Source organism: Temnothorax curvispinosus, unplaced genomic scaffold (assembly GCF_003070985.1).
Source record: "Temnothorax curvispinosus isolate PA1 unplaced genomic scaffold, ASM307098v1 QBEX01014792.1, whole genome shotgun sequence".
NCBI classification, from domain to species: domain Eukaryota; kingdom Metazoa; phylum Arthropoda; class Insecta; order Hymenoptera; family Formicidae; genus Temnothorax; species Temnothorax curvispinosus.
The window spans coordinates 2,827-30,182 of NW_020224572.1; the positions used below are offsets into that span (position 1 = coordinate 2,827).

General features: G+C 40.2%; 2 protein-coding genes across 5 annotated transcripts; one reads left to right on the forward strand and one right to left on the reverse strand.

The window, feature by feature from the left end:
• Nucleotides 1–2,132: 2,132 nt before the first annotated feature.
• Nucleotides 2,133–9,826, forward strand: LOC112464997 (GTPase-activating protein and VPS9 domain-containing protein 1-like). Of its 4 annotated transcripts, XM_025032337.1 has the most exons (18): nucleotides 2,134–2,331; nucleotides 2,742–2,961; nucleotides 3,042–3,185; nucleotides 3,345–4,686; nucleotides 4,775–4,956; nucleotides 5,253–5,412; nucleotides 5,671–5,844; nucleotides 5,934–6,095; nucleotides 6,203–6,461; nucleotides 6,557–6,645; nucleotides 6,742–7,017; nucleotides 7,123–7,154; nucleotides 7,244–7,709; nucleotides 7,896–8,122; nucleotides 8,225–8,481; nucleotides 8,566–8,777; nucleotides 8,858–9,243; nucleotides 9,313–9,826. In XM_025032337.1, the coding sequence occupies exons 3-18, from the start codon at nucleotides 3,054–3,056 to the stop codon at nucleotides 9,442–9,444; spliced, it is 4,488 nt and encodes a 1,495-aa protein (XP_024888105.1). In that variant the 5' UTR covers nucleotides 2,134–2,331; nucleotides 2,742–2,961; nucleotides 3,042–3,053; the 3' UTR covers nucleotides 9,445–9,826. The 4 variants fall into 4 exon arrangements, with proteins under 4 accessions (XP_024888102.1, XP_024888104.1, XP_024888103.1 ...); XM_025032334.1 differs by having other exon boundaries at nucleotides 2,133–2,331; nucleotides 6,742–7,154; XM_025032336.1 differs by having other exon boundaries at nucleotides 2,133–2,331; nucleotides 5,683–5,844; nucleotides 6,742–7,154.
• A 4,121-nt stretch (nucleotides 9,827–13,947) lies between these two features.
• Nucleotides 13,948–20,661, reverse strand: LOC112464999 (neurocalcin homolog). Its single transcript, XM_025032338.1, has 4 exons — nucleotides 20,570–20,661; nucleotides 20,048–20,166; nucleotides 19,720–19,908; nucleotides 13,948–18,863 (listed from the first exon to the last, which is right to left on the reverse strand). The coding sequence occupies exons 1-4, from the start codon at nucleotides 20,637–20,639 to the stop codon at nucleotides 18,663–18,665; spliced, it is 579 nt and encodes a 192-aa protein (XP_024888106.1). The 5' UTR covers nucleotides 20,640–20,661; the 3' UTR covers nucleotides 13,948–18,662.
• Nucleotides 20,662–27,356: the final 6,695 nt, after the last annotated feature.

The window sequence follows — 27,356 nt, forward strand, 5'->3', positions numbered from 1 at the left end:
TATGTTTAATGAAACAATTATTCGCGATATGTAAAATTGTTCAATTAAAATTTGCTAATTATGTTCGCAATTTTAAACTCGTGTTTTGCCGGTGAAGCTTTCTAATATCACACACAGTTAACACACTTTACTCTATATCACTGATGTAAATTTGTTGTCAAATAGAGATATATGTGATTTTCCTAGCTGTCTAAATCATGGACTATCCCACGCAGTAAATTATTGTTCTTCTAAAAATCATATTATACACCCTCTTAAATAATTAATTTCAATAACGTATTACATGCTGTATAATATATATATTTATACATGTACAAATGAATATATATAAATAGACACATTCATGTATTTATTTGGATGTTATAACTTGAAAATAACACTTTTCATGTAATTTATTAACTAATGCTTTAAATGTTTCGAAATAAAATGCTTTATATAACAGTGTCTCTTCACATATCCTTTAACTCATTATTATTATTAAAGATTATACTAAAGATCATACTAAAAATAACGTAATTTAAATACGCTAGTATTATATCTAAGGAGAAAATTGTTCGTAGTGTATTAAAGTGGCAAAAGTTCAATTAGAAATTACTTATGTTCACATTAAACTCGTGTTTTATTAGCTGAGCCTTTTGATACCTTATATATTATTATCTACTAGCGTTCTATAGCATTGCATATATACATGCCAAATCTGTAGGTTTACTTTCGGCAAAATTTATAACAGACGCTTTGCATAATCTGCTCTCGAAAGACGCGTACGTGGCTCTGCCTATGAGATTCATATTAATATTGTATCTAATTATTATTCATGTTCTAATTTTATTTAATGTTTTATGAACCACTTTACAAAAGAAATGTCAACCTGTCAGACATAATTCTAATAATACGAATATTTAGATTTGATTTTATCACTTTATCAGAAATGTAAATGTCAATAATGGCAATCGATATATGTCAGATTTTATTTGAATAATGACATTTAATCGCTCATTCTATATTTGTATAAACTTTTATATACTTTCATCAAATAGAACTCCTTACACTTTCAATTATTTTTTTAATTTATGGTAAGAGTAATTAGATGCATTAATCAGTATATATTTTGTATACAGCGTGTAGTGCAATACATAATAATCAACAAAAAAAATATCGCCGTACTTTTAAGTACGGACTATACCATAAAATTAACTAGAAGATGGAAGAATATACATACATATTGACTATGTCGTGTAATGAACTGAGAAATTATTATGTTATCTGATTAATTATATCTACATTTATTGATTAACCCGCTACTTATTAAATAAACTTTCAAAATAACATTCCTTTAAAAAAGAATTCGATTATTATAACGACAATCAGTATAGATATATAAACTACATTTTTACACGTATGTATGTGCATACTTCACGATCAATTAAGTTTAGTAACGTATCTGGTAGTTATAATACAATCATAACTTCTTAAATCGCATGCTCGTTTATACTCGAAGAGATTATTTTATCTCCATTTAAAAAAATCTTGAAATCTTGATTGTCAAAGAAATACAGCAGATATATTTTTCATAATTTTTTCTTAAATTGACAATATGCAATATATCATGACAACTCGCTTAGTATAATTTGCACGGTTTTTTAAAACCGAACTTATAAATTGGTAATAATAATTATAATAAAACCGGATTTAACTAGCATTTATACGACGTATAATCTTACGTCAGTTAGTTATAATTATAGAGTGGATGTTATTAAACCCGATTTATAATGTGTAAACGTAGCCTACGTTGGATAGACATAGATATTTGCCGACTGAATTAACCGCCGATTAAGTTAATCGGAATTTAGTCGGATGAACTTTAGGTATAATAATAAGTACATTACCTATAAGATCGGATCGTGCAAACATCGCCCTGATGAGGCTGCGATTCACTTGACGCTGTAAATGTTTTGAAGCGGTTCTTCTTCTCCTTCTTTCATTGAAAGAAAGAAGAAGAGGAATGCTTCTCCGTAGCTTACCGTATAGCCATTAGCCAAGTATGCGCGTTTGTCCAAACACGGCGAATCCGTTGGAAATCGGCCTTTCGCGGCGACGCGAGAGGACGTATGACGTATCGCCGTCGATATCGCGGAGTCGGAGTAGGGAAAACGCCGTACGTCCTTCGTCCGAGCTGGTACGGCGCATCACCCGTGATCACACCCGCGGCCATTTGTCGAAGAGAAAAAAAATCTAACCTAACAAGCGAAAGATGTGCGTGTGTCATCGGGGGTGTTGCTCTGGCCCGCGTGCGACAACAACGAATTGTGCGATCGTCATTCCCGACGACGCGTAAGTCATAAGTGCACGGACGTCGGACGTCACTCGGCCTGTCACTCTCTCTCTCGTGCGCGCGCGCGCGCGTGCGAAATCGGGTTGACGTTGACGGACACGCGCGACCCAGGAAGGCAGGCAGTGGAGGGCACCGCGAGAGCGAGGCGAACGCAACGAGACAGATTTGTTTTTCCCACACGCGTGATTCGATGGGTGCGCGACGATAACGGCGAGACATTCTCGCGGACGGCGTTTCCCCGCCGTGACGTTTTCACGCGGAGACGCGGACGGTCGCCTCGGTTTCACCTTGAGCTCCATTTCCCATGATATCATCGCGAAACCACGCTCGCACACTCGCGTTATGCAATATCCGAGACACGTCGTTTCACGCTCCGCTCCGAATTGAGATCTCTGTTTACTCCCATCAGGTGAAGCGACGCTTTTTCTCTCTTTCTCCGCGCTCTCTCTTCTCCCTTTCTCACACGTACACACCTGCACGCGCGATCCTCGTGGACTCGGAGAGACGGAGCATATGCGCTCAAGAAAGTCCTGTGGCTGAGGTTCATCGTGAAGTAGGTGTACGCCTACGTCCCGCCCCCCTGATTTTTATTAATGCGCAGGATAACCGATTAACAGGATTGTACGCAAGTAACTATGCAGACAACATCACCTCAATTAGATTCTGAAAATAATGCATCGCTCTGTACCATTGTCTTTCCACGTTGAAGGTACATCCAATAATGTCATCGATCAACAGTGTCGATTCTCACGGGACATTACAGTGGGACATGATGGAATTGGCCCGTCATTTGCGGCAGGAAAGGCTGTTTGTCAATTCGGAACAGCAGAACTTGCAGACTCTTAACGAACGGGTAAGTGATATTCATCGTTAAGGATTCCACGTAATATACTGTGGACTGTAATACTTTATATAAAGAAAAAGATAACAGAGATTTGTACGTGTTAATTTAGCAGGAATGTATATTATTATAATGTACAATCGTATATTAATAAGATTCTTTTCTGTTTAGGTCTTATATATCTCGTCGCAGTTAGCGCAGCAAGCATGGATAACCGCTCAACAGAGAGTCAATCTGAATCGCTTGATAGTGGCGAGGCCGGATTGCACTCCAGCGTCGTGTTGCCTGAGAGCAAACGCGTTGGAAAATTCACATTTCATCGATGCGTACAAGTATCTGCGCTACCAGGCGTGCTTGTCCTACGGAGAATTTCTGGGCGCATTGCGAAAGTCACCGAAACTCCTAGCCTCGTGCTTGGTGGAGGGGGACAGAGTGATTCCGGAATCGATGCAGACGATTGTGCAGTGCTTGGCCGCCGGATTGTACGGCAGCTGCATATTGCCGGAAGACAAGAGTTTGGTCCTCCAGCTGCTGAGGCATCTCATGTTACTGCAGATAATTCCGTCTGACAACCCGCGAAGATTGCTCAGGCACGGCACGTGCGCGTTTTCCAAATTTTACTCAATCTTTCACGAAAGCCTGTTCTCCGCGAAGCTCTTCTTAACGGCAGCCTTGCACAGCCCTATAGTGCAGTTACTTATGGAAGATGAAATGTTCCTGGACATCGATCCGGATAAAGCGCCTATTAGATTTCCACCTGCGGAGAGATTGAAGAAATTCGGGAAAGAAGGCACGGCCGAGTATCAAGCCAAGTTACAGCGTTACAGACTCTGGACGGTTAATTCCTTGTATCGTATCACGCAGAGATTTATCGTCAACATTCGCGATACAATACACTGCTTTCCTACGAGTGTTTGCTGGCTTGTGAGACAAATGGCAGGGCTTCTTAGTAAGAACGGAAATGTAGATCCAAAAGAGGTGCACGCCATGTGCACGGATCTTGTATTCACGTACTTCATTTGTCCCGCTATAGTTAATCCCGAGCCTTATGGTATTACCGATGCACCGATAAGTTACGTCGCGAGGTTTAATCTAATGCAAGTTGGACAAATTTTACAAATGCTTTCGCTACAAAAGTATCAAAGTATCGATAACAAAGTTATTGATCTTTACAAGAAGTTCGAGAAGGATTCGGTGTCTTCCATAATAGACTCGATGTTGGATGGGGCGACAGAAGAGCTGGAAGAGGAACCAACGATTATTGACAATAATAAATTTCAAGGCCTGTCACGATCCGCAGCACTGTTTACGGAAAGTGAACTGAACTCTTTAATTACGTTTTTGAACACGATCGCTGGTGATAACAATGGAGAAACGATATCGCATAGCTCATTTGATAGAAAACAATTAGCGGAAATGCTGTCGCAATTACCTTCGGGTTCACTGCATAATAATAAATTAAGTAACGAATACTTGGATACACCCAGCAAACGAGGTGTTGCTGCAGGAAAAGGTATATTAACATGAATAGTGCAATAATGATTATGTGTGTATATGTGTCTCAATTATCAACAGTGTAATGTTAAAATATTTTATAATAGGAAAAGGACGTGGTATAAGGATGACTACATTCTCACCAAATGTAACAAACGAAAGTGCGGAGGAAATTAATGGCACCGCTGCCCCTGAAGAGGAGACTTTGGATAAAAATTCTCAAGACGTGCTAGTCATACCTTTTGGTCCAACAATTGGGGAATCTGTAGGGCTACTCAGTGAACAGAAGGTATAGATATACATGTATTAGTATAATAGATTTATTATATGCTGTGTATTTATTTTTTATGTATTAAATAAGAAGCTATGGTTTTACATATATAGCTTGTACAAAATTAAATATTAGTTTCACAAAAAATGTATTTATTTTATAAATTAGTTTTATACAATAACTTTATAGAAAATTATAATGTTAATAATTGTTTTTTCATGCCTATAGCAGAATCCCAAGGAAGAAGAGTACTAGATTTAAAACTAATAATTAAAACTATCATCAAGTAAAACTTTGTGTTTCATTATTTATAGGTTTTATGCATGGAGCTTCAAAGTGGTATGGAGAATGGACCTGTTACTTTGAATCTCCCTGATGACGCCTCTACTGAACATCCTAGACAAGAGAATAGCAATGTCGAACGCATCGAAACGCAAGAGAAGAGGACTAGATTCTCGCTGTCACATGATGAAGGTATATCAGTTACTGATAATGAGTTCGATACTGATTGCTTTTATAACATTCATGCTTTTTAGCACAGCTAACTAAAATTTACATTTACATATTCATTAAATTTGTCTATATGTTCTGTAATTTTTTATGATTTTATTTTTAGTTAATTTTTTATCTTTTACATATTTTTTTATGTCATTTGAAATTAATATCAAAGATATTAACATTAAAGAATGTATTGCTTGGCTTTCATAACACATCTACATTAAAAATAATTAGTATTGTTCGAAGGATCGATTGGCAATACGTCCGATAACTTGGAAGCTGTATCAGAAGCCGCTTCCAATCACAGTGTCGCTTCTTCTCTAGAATTAGAGACAGAAGATCAAAACGATAATCTCTCAGACATGGTGTCTGCTAATGTATCGGGTAGAGGAACTCCTAATATATCAGGTACATTAATTTTATTAAATTATTTTTTTATACGTAACACATCGATGATAATAATTTATAAATTATTTAATTTCCTATATAATCGCCAGGTCGAGATACACCGTCGTCTCAAATTACTGAAGGAGACGATGGACGAGCTGCGGGTGAAGTAAGGCAACTGGATTTGCCGCCGCCTAATATCCCAACTAAACAAAGTCGATCCGAAATTGATGACAAATTTTGTAAATTTGAGATTAAGAAACTTATTGAAGGTAAATACATATATCTCTAAATAATACACTTAAAACGAACAATATTTATTTACTGACAAAATTGATAACATTTATTTTTGCTAATTGTACATATTGGTACTTTTTAGGAGACGAGACTGTTTCTATGGTATCCGATACTTGGTCTACGGATGTGTTGGCCTCAGATAGCGAAATAGTTGAACAACAGGATCGAATATTGCTTGCTGTTCCTACTGAACAGGTTGCATCTGTGTTGCCTGCCGAACCTACGCTAACCATGTTAGACATTAGTGAAACCGCCTCTGAAGCTTGGAGCACAGATGTATTAGCTAGCGATTCGGAAAGATTAACTGAAGTAGATACCGATGACACTGCTAGTGTTGCCAGGTATATTATTACATACTACATATTACATTCGTAAAATATTATTCTAATTGAAGTAAGATATCTTCATAATTACCATTGACAATATATTTTCATAGGTCTGATGATACGGCCAGATCCGAGATCGAAATAGAAAGCCGTGCTGATTCCGAGGGAAATGAAGAAACTCTTCAATCTGCAACTCCATGTAAGTATACTGCAATTAAATAATGCGATATCAGCAATATCTGATGACTTCTGATCGCAGCTATAATTATTGATATATAATTATTCTTGATTCTAGGTCCGGATGGTTCAAGCATCACTTTTCCGTCAATTTCGGGGATTCGAGAGGATTCTGGCATAGGAACTTCGATAGTTCACCAACCATCACCAACAACATCTCCATTGCCATCGTCGTCAAATGTGACAGGTCGTGGTGGAACCAAGTCCGATTACCGACGTAGTACAATGGAATATGTAGACAAAAACGCTAACAATATAAGCAATATGGACTATGATAAACCATTACGGGACGACAGGCTGGTTCACTTGATAGATAAACTTCAAATTAACAATGGTAAGCAAGTTGAACGTCAAGCACCTGCGCACAATCACATCGCTGCGGCGGCAGTCGCACCGGCGTTGCTATTAGCTAATCATATTTCTGCGCCTGTTTTGTCAGAGAAGTCCCAAAACGGTGACGTGAAAACAGAGGTTTGCATTTCTTCACTTAATCCTTCTGTCAATCTGTTGTCTTTTCCACCGAAGAACGTTATAGAACTAATGTGAATTTTGTGAATCAGGAGTTGGACAGCTGCATGGCGTCAGTCGGGGATACCGTAGGCCGATTAAGCACGGCTAGCTTAACATCCAGCAGCAGTTCCGGATCAGAACCTCGTGTGAAGAGTAACATTTCAACGTCAGATTTACCAACACCAACAGTTAATGGCATTTGTGACGTGGTAGATGGTTCGATTCCCAATTTTTCCAAGCCAAATGCATCAACGGGAGCTATTCCAAAGAGCATAAGCTTCGACATGACCGCCGAGCGTGGCGATAAGGAATTGTTGGACGACGATCAAAAAAACAAACGCGGTTTCTTTGGTAAATTAAAATTGTCATTGAGAAATCGTAGAGGTAAAGCAATCCGCGTGACGGACGACAGATGTTTCGATCGAGAAGCTGGTGGCGACGGCGTCGATGTGTGCAGGCACAGATTACGCAGGATTATGTCGGAAGATGTAACATCATCCGGTAATGTCGCGGGCGGTAAGATATTAATAAATAACTATTAACAATTATCGTATATTATTTTGTTACGACATAAACGGTTTCTGTTTTAATAGTTTTGTAGAATCGAATCGAAGATAAATCGGAAAATAATGTTAAAAAAAAGATGAAAAGTTTTCCTGCAAGTTTTAGACAGTAATAAATTGTTCTTTTGATTAATTTCAGATACTACCGATGATATATTAGCGAAATACAGAAGAAAGCCAAGCGCAGCTAGCGATACAGCCTCGGTCGAAAGCAATCAGTCCCGTACAAAAGAGGTGGAAGACGAAAGACTTTCAATCGATCCGAATAATGTAGAACTCTCTTATGCTTTTGCGGATGCTAAAAGAAAATTACGTATGGTACTTAGCACTGCTGACCTTCAACACATTCCATGGAATACTTCAGAGGTATTTATTGTATTATTTTTCAATCATGGCGTACAAAACAAAGTGTGATTTTTTAATGGATTACTTAATGTTCAAATATTCACATATAAAATTTTATTACAGAGACATTGTTGGTCGCAGAAAGAAAACGAACTGGTTGCGTTTTTGCAACTACAATTGGCAGAAGCTATAAACCTGCAGGATAGGGCATTAATAGCTCATCTTCATGAAACTTTACGTTGCGTGCGTCTATTTAATGACGATGGATGTAGAAAGCTCTTCAAATCACTTCGAGAGGACTATCAAAAGCGATCTCCTTATATCGCATATTTAATCAGATGTCGTCAGGGATTGCTGTCGACATTAGCTCACTTAGATAGGTACTGTTTATATATAAATATCATCTTTGTACGTAATGTATAAGTCAATGTAAGATGTAACCGCTTAATAATAATATTTTTCAGATTATGCGTGCGAGTTAAGTGCGATCGGGATGCTATCAATAATCATCTTGTATCCGTTTGTGTGAGGGTATTTTTGGAAAAAAAGGAGGCTTTTCTCCTGCGTTTCTGCGAAGAGTTTAAAAAGCTTACGCTAGCTGACGAGAAGCAAGATCTCGTGGATAATTTTCTAGGGAAGGTCCACGCGGAAATGGACAACGATCCGATCTGGCAATGTACATGAATATAATTATTTATCTCGCAATTGATCTTAGCGGAGTGATCAGAGACGTCTGAACTTACTTCTTACTTTCAGCGGCGAGCGCCAACCAGTTAGATTTGGCGAGAGTCGTGGTGGAAAGAACCGTCATGGCACGGGTATACCACAATGCGCTCTATCCAAATGGAGATGGAGATGTATATAGGGACCAGCTTCTTCACGATCACATCAAAAAGTTGGCGAAGGTCGTAACTCCAAATCACAAGGACCTACGCATTCCAAAGGTTTATCATTACGAATGCCCCTGGCCATGGGCGCAGGCTGAATTGGCTGTGATATCGGCGTATAAGACTCCTAGGGATAAGTTGCAGTGTGTATTTCGTTGCGCGACTACCATCATGAATCTTCTCTCCATGGCGTCGGAAAGGGGCATACCTGCTGCCGACGATCTGACTCCCGTGCTGGTCTATGTCATAATCAAGGTATGCGATTGAAAAGAGAATATGTGATTTTGGCAAGAAGAGTGACTGTTAACGTATGCTTAATTTCAGACTAATCCGCCGTCGTTGTTGTCGACTGTTCAATATGTAGACAGCTTTTACGGGAATCGATTGGAGGGTGAGGAACAATATTGGTGGACGCAGTTCTGCGCCGCGATCGAGTTTATTAAGACAATGGATTAACAGTTTCTCAGGAGTATCACGATAAATAAGATTAGATTCGATGCTGGTGATAATGTAGAAATGTATCATAATCATAATTTGACGATTTCATAAAGAAGAAGACCAATATCTTGTGTAAAGCTAGCTGAACAGTTTTATGCTTCCAGTATCTTGATTAAAATTCTTAAATAGCCTCTTAAATAGTCTAACTGTTAGTTCTTTCGCACGTTATTATGTAACATTAGCAAAGACTGAATCAGATTATACGTAAAGTATGGCTTTATCTTTATTTGTAACTCTATTGTACAATTTCACAGGACATCGAAAAAAAAAAGAAACGTTTAGATATTCTATAATTTATGTGTAAACAATACAGAACTTATAGAGAATTGATAACCATTTAGCAGGATAAACTGTGTTGGCGTACTCTTTCTACATGCGCACCTTTCCCAAGAGCCGAGACTCGAGCCAGATCCGTGAAATATATCGCCACTTTCGTAGAGCTTTTGTACAGGTTTACTCTAGGATTATGTATCAGGAATATCGCGAGAGAAAGAAAGACTTCGGAGATTTATCCGAATCGATCGACATAAAGAGAGAATATAGTAAAGAAGCTAGCTTTCGAGAATTTGAACGCATAATACTTGTTAATACTATGAGCGAACTAGTTTACGTCACTCTGTCAAGCTTTAATAATCTATCATTACTAATAATATATCGATATCAGTAGTTTAATAATTATTATAAATTTAAAAGCGCTCAATTTAAAAGCAGGGCAATCCTAATAAATGATTGTAAAAAAAAAAGGTAGAACGTAATGGACAATCCGGTTAGAAGCGTAAGGGAAGTTACAATTAAAGCGCTCTCTTTCGAGGGGGGGGGCGAGATTTCCGAGGGGAATCGATTGAGACGCACTTTGAACGAGTATAATATCAACACTTTAATGTAGCAATTTAACCGATACACAAGAGTGATTCGTTCTTATTTATAATAAACAACTAGTAATAATTGTCACTTACAATAAATATGTATAAGACGTAAAGCAAATAAAAATTTTGTAACACCTCACGATCACATATACACAACATTATAATAATGTCTTACCGGTGTTCTCCGTCGTCGGGTACCGGAACGCAAGACGAAAGGGAAAGAAAGAGAGGAAAAAAAAGACACAAACGTGCGCTTTGATTTTCGTAACGTTTTCTTTTTCTTCTTTTTGTACGACGTCAGCATGTATTATCACACACGTTATATCGCATTGCGTGTCTTCGCGGAGAGAAGGAAAGCAAAAAGAGGAGGAAAGAAAAAAAAAGTAATAAATTAATCCTGAGAGTAAATTAATATTAAAATATAAACACCTGCGGGGATTGACACAGTCGCTATACAATACAAAACTTCCGCCGCCGCGCACAACTTTCGCACCGCCGTCGCGTCGCAAGCGAGATCCTTTGTTACATTCGGAATTTTGTCGTTCGCGCATATATTGATGTATCATATATTGATATTTGCTTCAAACCGACACGCCGAGATCGCACCAGCGAACGTGAGAGACGCGGCTTTCGGACGCGGCCGCGCGTGCGAAAGTTTGACAAAAATTATATTGCATATTCGCCGTGCGGGGTGACAAAAGACGCAATAGAACACGTACTTCGTACACTTAGCACCGATAGATACCATATATGAAAGTAACAATAATAAATTTCACATTGCCGTAGAAGTATACAGAGGGAATGGGAAATTAGAGGAGAGTGTTCGAAATACGTTTAGACGCCGGTAGACGATTCGGCTCGAAATCTCAGAGGGAGGAGGAAAAAGATCCTCGGAGAGAAGGGGGTCACAACAATTATTTCCGTGGCTATTAAAACGATATAGGTGGTATTGCAAGACACCGAGAAGATCGTGAGAAAACATACGCGTCGAACATGTGGATTTTTCACGCACGAGGAAGAGATTAATTCTCTATCGCAGAATGCCTACGGTTCCTTTTGCGTGTTACATCTACGAGAAAAAACATCGGGCGCTGATTTGAAATTTTCGTGTTATATTCTAATTACGGATATCTCCACAGTTAACTTTCATGTTTCAACGTTTGAACGCTTCGAATCGCGTAGCTCGCGAAGACTCGATCAATCGAACGCGAGACGGCGGCGAACGCGGGGAGTCGATGAACTTTGAAATTTAAATGTAGGAGACAATTGTAGAATATTGACAGACGAAACAGGCAATTACTTAAGACAAATCGATTTTGTAGCTCGACGAAATGAGAAATAATCTTCAGAAATTCGAATCCAGCTTTCTCGGCATAACGGAAGATACCGAGAAACTTAGCGCTGAAGCTCGATTAAATTCAACGTGTAATATTGCAGAAGAAATCGAAGTCATCATAATTAGCTCTGACAATTTATCACAAATACGAAGCGGATTTTAGATTTATTCTAAACTTCGGGCAGAAAGAGGAGATCGCGTCAGCTGATAGCTTCGCGAGCTACGCGCCTCCAACGAATGTTATCGAAATAGACATTATAGAACATGCTGGCAAGAGGGGTGCAGAGAAAAGTTTTTGTGTAAGGCATAAATCTTTTTTTTTGAAGATATCGGCGATATTAGAAATAGCGCTTATAGAATCTTTGATGCACAAGCGGATTAAACTCGCGATATCGTTGATATCCTAGGGGCGAAAAACTCTAATTTAGCCAAGAACGCTACGATGCCTTAGGCAAGAGAGCGAAATCATAGAGTATAGATAGAACAGGGAATATCGGGGGGATATAAGAACGTGATAGAGTTAAAATTTTGAGAGAAGTTACGTTTTTCTTTCGTTCGGCTTTTATCGTCCACGAAATTGTTGTACGTCGATAATAACATGAGAAACTATTTTAACGATCCGTATACTGTAACTCTTAACTTCGCAGATATATCTTAGCTTAGGAAGAAATATCACGACAAACACACGAGCAGCAAGTGTCATCGATATCGCTTCAACGAACGTAACCGAATCTCCATCTCTCTTTTTTCTCGCGCTTTTATATATATATTTTCTTAAAATTCCGTTCTTCTTTTCTTGTGCATCTTTATTTTTCTCTTCACGCGTGCAACTTTTCGTGAAACGAATAAGCTATCGCGCTAACTTTCTGATAAGCAGTTCTGAGGAAAAGAAAGAGATCGCTATGGCGAGAAGAAACGATCGGAGGATCGTCTTTTCTCGGAGAAGAAAGAGGAGCTCGGCAAATTGGTTTTCGCGCTTCGACGCGCGTTTCTTTCTCCGTACATCGTATCGGGTACGAAAAAACATCAGAATGCGACGGTGCGATCAGACGGAAACGAGAAAAGTTCCCCGACGAAGCAGGGAACTGTATGCGTTCTCGGGAGAAGCGCAATTTCGCAAGGGTAATCTCGAGGCACGCGTTTCGATCAGAGACGGTGCTACGTCGTGAATATTATCACAACCGACTTTTTCTCTTTCTACAAGGTACTCGTATCGACACATGAACGAATAACGACACAGAAACGAAAGTTCCGAACGGCACAATATATATTCCTCGCGGCTGGATTTTTCCCGCTGCTCGAGCGAGAATCATGGAAATTATCCGATCTTAATTTATCATCGCATTATAAATAAAACTTCGGAAAACACGGTATCGTTCTTTTTTCATCGAGTCGCGATAAATTGCTGAACGTAGTTACGCGAGAAGGAACCATCGAAAGAAAAGGAAACATTGAAAGCGGTCTCACATTAGGGGTGCATTCGGGGAGCACGCTATTAGCACAATTATCGTCCAAAACTGTTCGAGGAGACGCTTTGTGGCGCTGTGATATACGATGATGACGTCACTGTAAAGGCAGCGTGACGTCATCACTCGCGCTATTTTCGCTATTATTTTCGAGGTGAGGCACGAAATACTATTGGCGCTTAAGCTGCGTTCGGGCAGCTTGCTATCGCTGTCGCGCTATTGGCTCTTCGAACGAAGTTCATAGCGTTTGCGTTTATAGCGTTAATAGCGTCTCCCCGAATGCACCCTAGGGCTAGCGATAAAGGGTTGGCGATACAAATTCTATATTTTAACGTCATGTCAAGAGTGAGACTCTAATTCGCGTGTAATGCGTGTAAATTCCAGAATTTAACAATCGTTAAACTCCGGGAAACCAATTAACGATTAAACAATACATTACAGTCGGTACGGACGAAGCCGGACTTCGTCCCGCTTCAGCGCGTTGACACAATCGGTTCCCTCTTGCATAATTAATCCGCGATCGCCGCGAGGAACGGATCGTCGGGATTAAATATTTTATCAACATCACGAAAGACGGAGATGCCGAACGCTCGAATGAATACATAATTGAAACGTCCATTTGTACGCAAGAATCAGCCTGAGAACGTGAAAATTAAAGAGACGTTAAAATCAAGAGACGTCCTCGTCTTTCAGGCACCATTTAAACGGTCTCGTTATGAAACGTCTAAAGACGCCTACCCGGCGTTCTATTTTCAACTGATCACGTTGATCGAGGTACAAAAATTCTAGATGATTAATTGACAAATCCATCTATTAACTGTAATAAATAAATATCATTGAGATATATCCTCCTTTCTTTTTCAAGAATCTCTCAAGCGCTTTCAGATGTCTTTAGATGTCTTTTGGATTTTCGCGTCGTTCGAATGTATAGGCGGAAGTATGTATATATAAAATTTGTGAATGTAAAGATTTGGATTGGCGGCAGAGAAACGAGCAAACGTGCGAATTTCATCTCGATTTACTTTTTATAATGCATTATGTGGGCATCATTAAACACTCATTGGTTGAAATTAAAGTAGCGAATTTTATCAAATTATTTGCAAGTCGATTTTGCGATAAAAGAAGACAGATTAGTTGCCTCTTTCGTATCTTGCGCTATCTACACCCACGTGGTTCGTCGATAAATACTTATTCTACATCTCCTCAGACAATGCAACGTCGATCGGAATAGTTTACGCTATAATATCGAAATGACAAGTGAATTTTGCGAATGTAATTCGCGCGATTTATTATTTTACAGCGAGTAGTGAAATCGTGTTATACAAAGCTAGACGTATTAACGATGATTTATAATATATTTAAACTCTAGAATGAGAAAATGTGTTCGCACTTTTGATTTTTTTACTAGCAGTAAACACTGCAATCCCATGCACATATGTAAATATTCTTATCGACGTTACATCGTGTAAGAGTATTGTAAGGACGCAAAAGTATTATAATATTAGTTACGCTTAAGAAGAATAATCACGGCTTTTCACATTTACATTTTTATCAAGAAGTTAACTAAATTAAATCAGAACAATAAAAAACGTGCAACTTGTATGTTTCTCTGATGATGATAATTTTAAATACAAAAAAAAGGAAATTTTAATATATCGGATAAAATTTCAGTAAAACAGACGCGTGCCAAATTGTCACAAGGACGAGATTTTTAAGCCAGCAAAAAAATAACGAAATCGTCATTACTTGAATAAATAATTTTCAGAGGAGGAAATCGTTAATATCCTCCCAGGTAGCAGAGTGACGTCAAATGACGTATTAAGAAGTCTTAATAACGTCTCTAACGTCAATAAAACGTCATTAAGACGTCTTTAGACGCTGCCTGGGTTACTTTGTTTGGACGACCACACGCGTTACTAATCGCGATCGCCTCGATACCGCTCGTGTTCTGACAAATCGGCACAACTCTGGTATTATACATTTTACGCTCGTCGCTACGAGAAAGGGCCATAAAGTGGATTTCGGCCAAATTTGAAAAAACCCATATCACTTTTACGACCTTCCCTTCCGAGTCGTGTGAGATTTAGTCGCGATATTTTTCCGTGTTTATTGCTTTCTTGATTCGTTTTAAGGTACAATTTAAGTGAATGACTGCCGTCAAGTTTTAACGGGACGTACTGGCAGTCCTATGCTATATGCTGTAACATGAATTTCGTTTTCAACGAACGCAACTAGCTCTTACTGTCTGTAAAATTCGAAGCTTCACTGCCGTCTTTGATATCGTGTCGCAGAATAAAATCTGTTCCGCTTATTGTTAGTGTAATCGGAAAAGTTCAAGAATAGCTTTAGAATCTTAACGTGTATAATATATTCATATGCATTAACATTAATGAGGTTATTTATTTGTTTATACAATGACTATACCGAGAGATTAGAGAGATATCATTAAATAGTCTTTATCCTTAAATATTAATGAGCACGAGGTGAATAGATGTACATCTTAGAAAGTACAATAAAGATATATTATAATAGAGACTTGTATTATATCTATGTAATGTATATATATATATATATTTATATTTATATATCTGCATCTGTATAACGCGCTTTTGCAAAACGCAATGCTGCTTTGCGTAACGACCAAACGTAATATAGTTTCAGAATTCTCTCATTACGCCGCCGTACTCTGAACATTAATCATTGCATCGCCAGACCGGGTGCCTCGTTGGGAGCGCGCAGCGCAACAAAAGTGTTTTTTTCCCCGAAGATACCGATCAAAGCACAGGTCGAAAAGTGATCGCTCTCGACAAGAGACAAGTGAAAAGGAAAGGAAGAAAGGAAGGAGACACGATGAGAGAAAGCTTCACGGAAAGAAAGAAAGGCGAATTGAAGGTAAACCCGGTAAAGATCCTCTCGACAAACGGCTGCGCTAGAAGCCGCCGGAAGTCACTCTCATCGTACGCCGGAAAAAATATATATAGAAGCGTAGAGTGCTCACGCTCGTGTTTACTCGGTAATTGATTACCTCTCCCGATCGTGCAGTAGCTTGGGCGAAATAAAGGGCTCTCGCCATAAAGCCGTGAAACGTCAGAACTCTGCTGCTGCGTGTATATTCGCGCGGGCGGAGATCGCGATCGCGGCGGTCGCACTCGTGATCCCTCTCCTATTTTATAATCAATAATACATAATTGTATGTATAATATATCTATGTATGTATAATTATCGCGATCAATCGGTCGATTGATACGTAATCGGACGACAGGGTGATAAGGCTCGCGTCACACGAGCCGTCTCTTTCTCTTCTTCTCTTTCTTCCTTTCTTCTTCTTCTCCGTAGCATTCGTTTCTCAATTTACCGGACACGCGCGTACACACAGAACAGACACATATACGCAGACTTTCTCGCTTTCTCACAAGTACGCGGGACGCACGCATTCATAAAAATAAATCTCTAAATACGGCACGGCGTGCGCGCGCGTGAAGTTTTTCCTCATCTTCATCCGTCAATCGCTCGGCGAGGTGCGAAGCCTTTCGCTGAAACCGAGGGCCAGTCGCTCTGATCGGCAAGGATGTGCTTTTTTACTTCCCTCAGCGAGATTGGAAAGAGGCAAATCTGTTAACGCTATATGCTCCGATTACGTCCGTCCTTACTGTACCTCCGTAACGACAAAGGTCACCAGAAATGATAAAATGACGGCGAGATGAAATAACAGCAATGTGAAGGACAAACTTTCCGCGATTCGATGGAATAACGGCTCTCCGTCGCCGAGATAGCGTCGCATGGTAAATCGAAGCGTCGCGACGGAGAGGACGAAAGACTAGTCGCTCCTTTTCTACATCCGCACGAATCGAAGCGGATCGAACATTTTCCTCGCAGCACCTTCGACGAGAGGGAGAGCAACGCCAATCCGTATGATGTGACAACGATCGTCGCATCACGCGGCCGTTTCTTCCCTTCTCTACTATATCAAGCTCTAGATCGGTCTCTAAGCGCGTTTAAACTAACAAAGCCGCCGTTTTCGCCGGCGCGCGATCGCGATTTCGCAGTGACCTTTGCCTAAAATCTCGCGGATCTCTAAATCACTAAGTTTTTTTTCGTTGCTAGCGCGCGGCGTGAGGTACGCCACGCGACCGTTAGTCTCCTGTGAGTCTTTTCCGTTGAATGGTCAGTCCGTTTGATGGGTGGGCCGAGAGGCGAGACACTCGGGGTCCGTGAGGGGCGGGAGATGCGATACCGTGTGTGTGTCCCCCTGAAGGGACGTGGGCATCTTCTCTGAACCGGGGGGTATCGGATACCAACGAGCGGGGGACGGGGCGACGCGCAAGGACGACGACGGCCACGGCCGAAGAGCGAGACCGTTACGAGCCTCTCGTACGCTGAGATCGGTAGTCCGAGGATGCGTCGATGCCGCGATACGATCTGCTATGTACACAAAGATCCGCTGTGACGCGCGACGTTTCGATCCGCACGCTCTCGCTGTCTGAAAAAGTAAGATAAAGATAGGGAGAGATAGAGAGAGGGTGACGGAACGTCGTCGCTCGTCGAAGCTCTCGTTTCGCCCTGTACGCGCGTACCATCAAAAAAATCACACGGGTATTACGAACACAGAGAGAGTATTTTAGAATTTCGCTAATCGTCTCGCGTCACCTCGAACGGTCGGGTCTCGACCGAGCCACACAGTCTGCCGAGATGCGTCAGCGGCATCGACGCAACGTCCTCTCTTCCTCGCATGGACGCGGCGCGCGCGCGCGCGCGCTTGACGTTTCTTAATACGACCCGAAAAGGCGTAACAAGCTTCTCGCTAAACCGATCCGTCAATGAAACGGAGCGACTGGACTAGTCTTGTCGACTAGCTTGCGGTATGCGCAAGCGCCATGGGCCCAGTGACCCTGGGACCTCTCGGGTACCGGCCCAATTTATAGAAGCCCTTACACGTGTTCGCGCATAAGCCCACGCGAACGTAGAAGTATTTGCGAGAAACCGCCAAGATGATATCTTCGGACAACGGGCAACACAGTTTCTAGTTTTGACAGTAAATTGTTAAAAACTAAGAGCTATCGTTAATCATGTTCCGCCGTTAATCATAAAATAACTTTCTATTTTTCTCTCTCTATTGATATTCAAATTCCTATTGCTTTCTGAGCCAAGTATAATCTATTATAAAAAAACCCGCATAATCAAAACATATACAACTGGTCATTCATCATATTTCTAGTCCTCAAATGAAGAATGCTAGCGGGACGAAATTATTTCCGTAACTTATTTCGAGACTTTGATAAATAAATCGTTCCTATTCGCATCCTACGGTTACAAGTTTCTAATAGATATAATTATATTAAAACGACCGAATGTGCGAAGATAATGTTTCGGTAGCTTCCTCGACAGACCCAACCAGGCTCGGACAACTTTCTACGATCGCGTCGCTTCTGCTTGGGATACTAATTGGGCCGGGCACCGATTCGAGTATGCAGATGGCATATTGATATTTGTCTGTACTGGCCCAGGGCCTCACTGAGCTTGTGCACTAGGATCGCACTGCAACAGTCGCACGATAGACGGGTCGCTCTTCGCACCCTCAATAAACTCGTCAAGCGATAGCTTGCCGTCCTTGTTCTTATCCATCTGTCGAAATATCTTATCAGTTCGTTTCTCCGGCGTCGACTCGTCTTCCGGCATTTTCATCACGGAGCCCACCATCTTGTAGATCGCCTAAAAACAGTGTTATAATGAAGTAAAATAGAGTTTATTATTTATTACACACGTCATGAAGCATCGGCTTCCGGGAAAGGGATAACAAAACTTGAAACAATAATAAAAGAAATCATAACATTACACGCTAATTAATTGACGTATAAAAGATAATATGTAGTACTATAATGGACCAAAAATTAAAAAATTAGTGTTATTATATTGAAAAAAAAAATCTATTGTAAAATAAATAATATTCTATACACAAACATCGCGCCATTTTTCGATTGCATATTACAGAAAAAAAGAAGTGTCAAATCAAAACTTATATACTCAAATTATGTTCATTGTTTCGTATATACGCAACAGTCTATAATCTTTTTATAAGAATTTCAACTTTTTCTTTAGTTGAATTATATAATAATCTTTGAATTATATAATAATCTCATTTTTCAAGATTTTCACGTTGAAATTAAAGATATTTTCAAATCAGGAATATTCTTTTTTTCTGCAGTGTATATAATAAATGCAAGAGTCAATTTTTCCGTAACAGAAATTAAATAAGGATTTTCTTAAATCTGGGGCAGTGCAATTTAATGAAAAACATTTTAGGTATCATAATTCAGAGAGAACATTGACATTTCTGAAATCACCTTCTTCATTGAAAGCCATAAAATATTAGTATTGCGGAAGCGGAGGCTGGAAATTCTTAAATCAACGGAGATACATTTAATAACATGGAAGCAGTGATACGGTCGACTATGCATTAAGCTCAGAGTAAATTTATTGCGCCGTGAATTGCCGAACTATATTTTGGCCCCCACGTCCCTCGTCCTCGCGAGGATCCGCGAGTCAGATTTTACAGCTTGGCACGTACCGTCACGATTTCCAGCATTTCTTGCCGCGAGATGTAACCGTTGCCATCCAGGTCGTACATGCTGAAGGCCCACTTTAACTTCTGCTCCAACTTGCCGCGGGACGTTACGCTGAGAGCGCAGAGAAATTCCCGAAAATCGATCGTGCCGTCGCCGTTCGCGTCGAACGTCCTGAATACGTGTTCCGCGAACTACGGGGAAGTCGTATGATAAATTTTTGAGGAACGTAAATAATTCCGGGGCGCGGGGCCAGAGCACGCGATATGTTAATAAATTTATCGATTACACTCGCGCGTCTCTGTACCCTTAATCCGGGATTTTTCCACTTACCTTCGACGCGTCGCCGTAAGGGAAGAAATTCCCGTATATCTTCTTGAACTCCTCCACGCTGAGGTGCCCGCTGGGGCAATCCTTTAAAAATCCTTTGTACCACTCCTGGATCTCCGCATCTTGAAAAGGAAAGAGGCAAGTAAAATATTACTTACACCCGGCTGCGCTAACGTTACTCACACGTCTCCAGACATAAATCCGCGAGCTAAATATTCATTGATATAACGTCGAGCTTAATATGCGTTGGCGAATATCTGTATATATGTATTAACCTTCCGACGCGCTTCGAGCAGAAATATACTGCTGCATCTGTGTAAACTGCATCTATTGCATCTTCATTGTAATCCTCAAGTTCATTAAAGCTTTCATTATAGAGACTCAATTTATCCCTTCATTAGAAACTTGATTATTCCATGTCGTTACGCGTACAATATATGTATGGTACATAGTATATAGCATAAATACTGAATGGCACGTCAGAAGGTTTCAGGGTATTAATTATTCGTAGAAAGCAGCGCGCACCTGTGAATTCAGTATTCTGTTTGAGGTCCTCCAGCACCTCCGGCTTCAACTTGCTGTTTTGCTTCCCCATGGCTGCTCCTCCAAGTCCCTTCCAGAGTCCCCGATTTTCCGATGAATCCCGGAACCCAATTAGCAGATAATTAAAGCTCTAACTAGTCTACTATTCTAATAGTGCCGTTAAGCACAACACGCTTCGCGGCTGGTATTCCCCACCAGACACGCCTGAAAGAAGAAGAGAGACGTTCGGTAACTTTCAGGGTGCTTTTCCCGCGATTAAGCCTGGCTTAACGGCGAAGAGCGGAAGCCGGCGGATGTTCGATAGGTCATACCCGTTTCTCCCGCTCGATTGCTTCGATCGCGAGGGGGTAGTATTACCTCGCCGGGCCGCACTCGAGATCAATCGTATATTCGCTGCAATTAACGTGCAAGACAAACGAATAAAAAACGCGTCCGGGCAAGATACTTTTCCCTCTGAACAATCGCAAATTCTATAAGCGACTGAATGTCAAAGGCTACGCAGATACTAAAACCGACGGACGACGACGAGTAAAAAAGATTTCCGCGTAAATCAGCCGCGCATGCCGTTGAGGTCCTTTGAGCTTTATTAACGTTCAACCTTTGCGATCAGCACCGTTAAATATTATAGTCACGTTAAAAAAAAAAAAACAATTAACGTTCCGCGTCGAACTTATTCGAGAGAAAGATACAATTCCGGCAACCATCGTTCATCCGATTCAATCGATTGAACGAATCACTATCGGAAGCAAATCTTTAATCGTATTAGGAGGGGTTTTACGTATCTATGTCGATTTTACGTCGGTTTTACATCGGTTTTACGTTCTATCTCGACGGAAATGCAACATGTAGAAACGAAGGGAGTGACGTTTTTGGAAATACGACAATAAGGACGGAAGGAATTAGGATAGAGTGGGTATTCTTTCTTCATGCACGCATTCGCAATCATACGCATTCACGCAACTGCAACAGAAGAAAATTTCAAGATTAGTAGAGCAGCAATAATAATAATAATACATTTGGAGCGTAGTGTGTGCTTTATTATAATAATATTAGTAATGAGACGATAATATGCGGGCTCTCGCGGTCCCTCGCCGCGCGCAACTCGCATACAAAATACGAGTTTGCCTCGATATATACATATATCGAAGTTGTATTTTATATATATATGTATATGTACATATACATATATATATATGTCGCTTAAACGGAATTAATTATACCACAATATAATAATTGTAATACGTAAGTACTAGATCTTATGGTAGATAATTAAATCCTATACTGAATTGTGTCCGTCTTTGGCGCACGTATGCGTGTACGAGCGATGGATTCGCTCGAGGGAGCGAAGGTGTATCATCGTGCAGCGATGCAATCTCGCACGGTCGCTCATTCGTTACGTACAGATAACCGACGACGGCAGGCAGCATCCCTCCGTCGTCCCGAACGACGGCGTCTCGGGAGACGGAGAGATTCCTCGGGAGCTCCGAGTCTCTCCCCCGAGGCGTTTTCGGCGAGTTGTATCCCGCGGTGAAACGCGATGCTATACGCGCGTTTCCCCGACGAGATGACGCACGGCGACACACACGTTCACGTGAACGATAATATTTGCGTACGATCTCCCGAGCGCGTGCTTTAGATCGCGGCCCGACCCGTTCGTTCTTAACACACGTGAATGACGCGTGTGAAACAACGCCGCCGTCTTCGTCGCCGATCGGAATCGGAATCGATTGATATATGCGAGGACGATCGTCGCGATTTTTTAATTATGTCCATCCCGGGGGATCGCTGTTGCTTCGTCAGCGGCTGCGTCAGCAGCGCGGATCCGTCTCGTGAGACTCGAGAAATCGGCCGGGTGACAGAAGTCGACGGTAAATTATACGATCTTTCAGGACAGCGACGACCCTCGCGAAATTTCTCCGCGATTCGTGTCGACCTGCCGACGGAGAAGTCGTTACATTTTCAGAGACAAGACCCCGTCGCGCTTTTTATCGCGAAACTTTTTCACGGGAGACTGCTTGCCACGCGGCTCCGACGTGAAAGCTGGTGACAAGCATCTGCGAGCTTCGCCGATGCGAGTTCGGCAGATGAAATTTTGTTTGACGCAGCCACCCATCGAACACGCTAACAGCTAAAAGCCCGTTTTCCTGTCACCATTGTGCTCGCGACGAGAATGCATCAGAGAGAATTGACGCTTTAGCGTTTCCCGTCGATTCCGTGTCGCGTGTCACGCGAACTTATTAAAATACAAAATTACAGTTACAAGGAGTTAACACATTCGTCTGATCGTCTGACCGATCTGCCAGATTTATAAAATAAACTACGGCGTACAGTTTTCCTGTCCTCTTTTCTTTGAACTATAATAATTATATCGCAGTATCGGTTTTATCGCATCGAAATAATTACACTGATTTAACGGCGATACATACATTTATTAACCCTTTCGGAGTCGACCTTCGTCCGGAAATGATGTTTTACATTTTGAATAAAAAAAGAGGATTAGTCGCAAAAGAAATATTTAACAAAAAGGAATAATTTCGGAAAACTAATCCTATAATTTATGATAATTATATACATAAAAAAAAAAATAATTTCAGAAAGATTATGAGTTTATGTTACAAATACACTACTGTGAACTGCAATGAGAATCACGCATGCAATATCGCGAGCGAATACAAGGCCAAAAGGGTCAACGTACAGAGAAGTCATGTTGCGTACTAAGTGATTATCGACGTCGTTGTAATCGTCTAGAAAAAGAGGCGTATGAATGCGATTTAAGCAAATCGAATAAAGTGATCTTGAAAGTCGCGCAGTCGTTGATTGCTAAGTCCCGCGGAATTTGCGCGAATACACTCGATACACCCAAGTACATAACACGCTAATTATAACTATACGAAACATTACGTCGCACACGCTACGGAAATCTCGCAATCAGTGGATGCACTAATTACGCGTTCGCTTTATAATCACAAACCAGCTGGTTTTAACTTAGCCGCTCAAAACGATCCGCGTATCGTGTCGCTTTGTTATAAAAAGAGAAAAGAGCCTCAGAGCTCGGCATAATTCGAATCGGCGAACGTAATAGCGTAATGGTAGGTCAGAATCGGATAAAAGTTTTAACAAGGTAGATAATGACAAAAGTATCGCAGTTCTCTTTTTCTTCATCCACGACCAGTGCGCCACATCTGGCGGAGATTTTAATTTTAGATATAATTCACAGCTAAGATATTAATTGTATGATCATTATCAGAATGTAATTCTTTTAGGTATACGAGGTTTGTTCGAAAAGTTTCTTGATACATGGATGCCGTGATTTTCCATGTAATTTTGAACTTAGCGGACAGTTTCGTCCTTTATAAGATTGACATAAAAATTTCAAGTCGATCCGTCAAGTTGTTGTGTTTGATATTTCTAGAAAATGGAAACAACTGAAATTCGAGCAGTAATCAAATTCTCACGAACTAGGTTTTGAATCGCTGCCTTATTCACGAGACCAGATTTGGTCTCGTGCGACTTCCATCTATTTCTAAATATGACTCGGAGGTAAACGTTTTACATCAAAGAGGTGATCCAGATTATGGTGATCCAGAGATGACTATTTTAAGGAGCTGAACAAATTAAGCTAAAATAAGTTAGCATAACCACATTAGAAAAACGTTGGACAAAATGCATTGAGTGCAAAGGGGATTATATTGTAAAATAAGTACATTCTGAATTCAAAAATATGATGTTTCCATTACATTAAAAACTTCTCGGACAACCCTATTTCTCTTCTGCAACTTAAATTCTTTAAATTGTCAAGAGCCTCTACATGCCACAAATATCGCTATTCTGGTCTTCCAGATCCAATCATCGCGCAACCCGAAAGTATTCGAAAGTATTCGGAAGGAAATTGTAAAATGCGCAGCAAAATAATTAACTTATATTATTACCGTTGAATATTTAATAAACTAAAATTCTCTCGTTTACCATTTAACGTAACTTTTAACGGAATTTATATGGTAGATTGAAAATGCAAAACTGCCAGGAATATTTACGAATTTTCCACGGTATCGTAGTACGTTTTGCAGCGGTTTTAATCGAGCAATATTAATGCTACTGCATTGTAATGCCTGTGTTTGAAACATACATTTTATCGATTTTTCCTGTTGCACCTTGCATTACGTTCCACTTTCGGTTTACCGCTAGTGACAGAAGGAAACTGCGCAGGATGCAATCGCGATAACGTGTATTTAACTCTGAAGCTATAATAGATTCATTATCACGAACTACCTCGCGACTTTCTGCGCAGAGAATTAAATAAAAATGTGTTCAACGCTATTCAACGAAACGCATATCACGAAAGAAACACGATCCATGTTACTTATGCATACCGTGACATTTTCTTCCCTCCCGTTGTACATTAAGTAATAAAGTAAATGCGCACCTGTTCTCTTATCTCGGCGATGAACGCCACGAGTCATAAGCTCGTTATGGCCTTCGAGCCAAATTGATACCCCCTTGAAAGATTTATGTCTCTGTTGTCTCGTATTCGGATCGGTAACGACCTTCTTCGGAAAAACGATTTTCCTTGAAATGTTGGAACGAACGTATGCAAAGTGCCGCGCCCGCGATTATCTCGCAAGGACGTTTGTAATACGCCTGAGAGTTTGGTTTTTAGATAAGCGGACTTGTCGGGTTAATTAGGAAGTAGCGTGCCCGCAAAATTCTGGACGCGTTTACCGCATTGTTTATATGTTTATCGGCATCTTGATGTAATCATCTCTAAGTGCACCAACGTTCCTGAATAACAGAGATAAAGCAAGGTAACGAATTTTTAATCTTCGGATTTCGCGAGTTCAAGCTCGACTCAAGAGAGGTGATTTTATACGCGACTGCTGCATCTTTGTACTTTTCCAAACCGATCGAACGTGTGTTGAAAGAGTCGTGATTGACAATTGGCATCAAACGATTATATTGTTAATTAATTCTACACATGGGTGGCCAAAGATAAGAGCACCAATGCGTCGGAAGTAGCACGTCATGGCAGGGTGATTGTGCAGCTATTGCGTAATCCAGATCGTAGTCGCAAATATAGATAGCCTAACTTGCTATAAGTTTATGCGCAATTTATACCCAGTTAGTGCGTGGTATAGAAATATCGACTTAGATTTATTTCTAGACCTAGTTCGAAAAATGGATATTGTTTGGCAGAAACGTACGCTGCGATCGATCGCTCAAATACAATGGTAATCCCGTGCGATTGGTTTTGATTGCTCGCGAAATTATGCAATTGGAAGGTAAGTTTGCTTAAACATGTTATCGCGCTATGATCTATGATACACGTTGCATTAAAGTACGATTTCTGCGATGCCTCGCAGTCCAGCTCTCGCATGTTGGATATAATGCGAAAATAGCAGACCGGGCGATCAATGACACTGCATGTATCCGAGAAGATAGTTGCGGTCGTTAAAGTGCGAGTAGATGGAAATATCGTGCACATCAATAGTTCCGACCGATGCAATCGACGTCATCAAATAGAGTTCCGTTTTCTCGCTAAAATCGGAAATATACATGAATATATCCCCATAATCTTCGGGATTTAATTTCTATGTCGATCTATGAAATATGTCGCATATCTTTTCCCCAAAAAATCTAGGCAATATAAGCGTCTAAAAGATATCTGGAGATAGATGTGTCTAAGAGACGCCTCAATCAACTTGAATTTTTCCTGTTACATATATAGTAATAAAAACTATATAATAGTTTATTTTTTTTTACAAGTTTGTGTTTTCTTAAGATTAGAACAGTATATACTGCTAAGATTTTTATCACGGACAGGCGGATAAAAATTTGTGTCGTTACTATATCGAGAGTCTGTTAAAGTTAAGCATAAAATTTATTTCTATTTTTACGTTCTAGGAATTTTGAAATATTCTGACGATAAGAATTTCGAGACCGAATCTAAAGCTTATTAAATTAGATAGTTAATGTGCGTCTTAGATGCGTGTCTACGTTATTGACGGTTGAGTTAACTGTTTATTCTTCTATCGAGTCCGGTAGAATGAAATAAGATTGCATCGTCAGAGGAAAAGTTTGTGCCACAATGAAAGATTTAATACTATTTAATATTTAAGAACGATATTTAAGACTGTTTAATGTCTAATGATGTAATTTATAACAAATTTCAATATCTACGAGAATTCGTTATTTATTAATTACCTCTTCAGAGATGTTACATATTTATAAAATTTGTTTTTTTTTTCTTGTTATGTCGGTGCAAAGTTACTCGAGTCATACATCTCGTCTCGTGGAACACAATTTTTTTGCCACGTGCAAAGAAGGAATATGCCAGCGTGCACAGGCGAGTTCTTTTTCTGCGCGATGCAAGAGTAACTTCAGCGAGATCATAAATACACACATAATCTAAGATTCTAGGATTTGCCTATGATAAATCTCAAGTATATTTCCTAATTCTCGTACGAGGACAAGCTTGAAGTGTTTTCGACTATCGGTCGGCGACAAGCTTACTTGACATCTTAGAACACCGGGATTTTTGTCACTTTCTGAAATTGTTTTCAAAATTACGAGTAAAAAAAAAAGTTCAGCGCAAAATTCTTCACAGTTTTATAACTATGTACTCCTTAGATAATTTAACAGACTTGAATATATAATATTTTATTCGCCTACATCGAGCGATCTGGTCCTACGTAGCGTCTACGACCTAAATAATGGAAAAATGTTCACGGAAGATCCGTTCCGGGAAAGTCATCTGTGATGTATAATACTCAAA

What these genes read in the sequence shown, in the direction of transcription:
- LOC112464997 (XM_025032334.1), top strand. Translation starts at nt 3,054, where the DNA reads ATGTCATCGATCAACAGTGTCGATTCTCACGGGACATTACAGTGGGAC. An exon ending in GATTAAGAAACTTATTGAAG is followed by an intron (nt 6,096 to 6,202) that starts GTAAATACATAT and finishes GGTACTTTTTAG; the next exon opens with GAGACGAGACTGTTTCTATG. An exon ending in TTCCATGGAATACTTCAGAG is followed by an intron (nt 8,123 to 8,224) that starts GTATTTATTGTA and finishes ATTTTATTACAG; the next exon opens with AGACATTGTTGGTCGCAGAA.
- LOC112464999 (XM_025032338.1), bottom strand. Translation starts at nt 20,639, where the DNA reads ATGGGGAAGCAAAACAGCAAGTTGAAGCCGGAGGTGCTGGAGGACCTC. An exon ending in ACAGAATACTGAATTCACAG is followed by an intron (nt 20,167 to 20,569) that starts GTGCGCGCTGCT and finishes TTCCTTTTCAAG; the next exon opens with ATGCGGAGATCCAGGAGTGG. An exon ending in AAATGCTGGAAATCGTGACG is followed by an intron (nt 18,864 to 19,719) that starts GTACGTGCCAAG and finishes CACTGTTTTTAG; the next exon opens with GCGATCTACAAGATGGTGGG.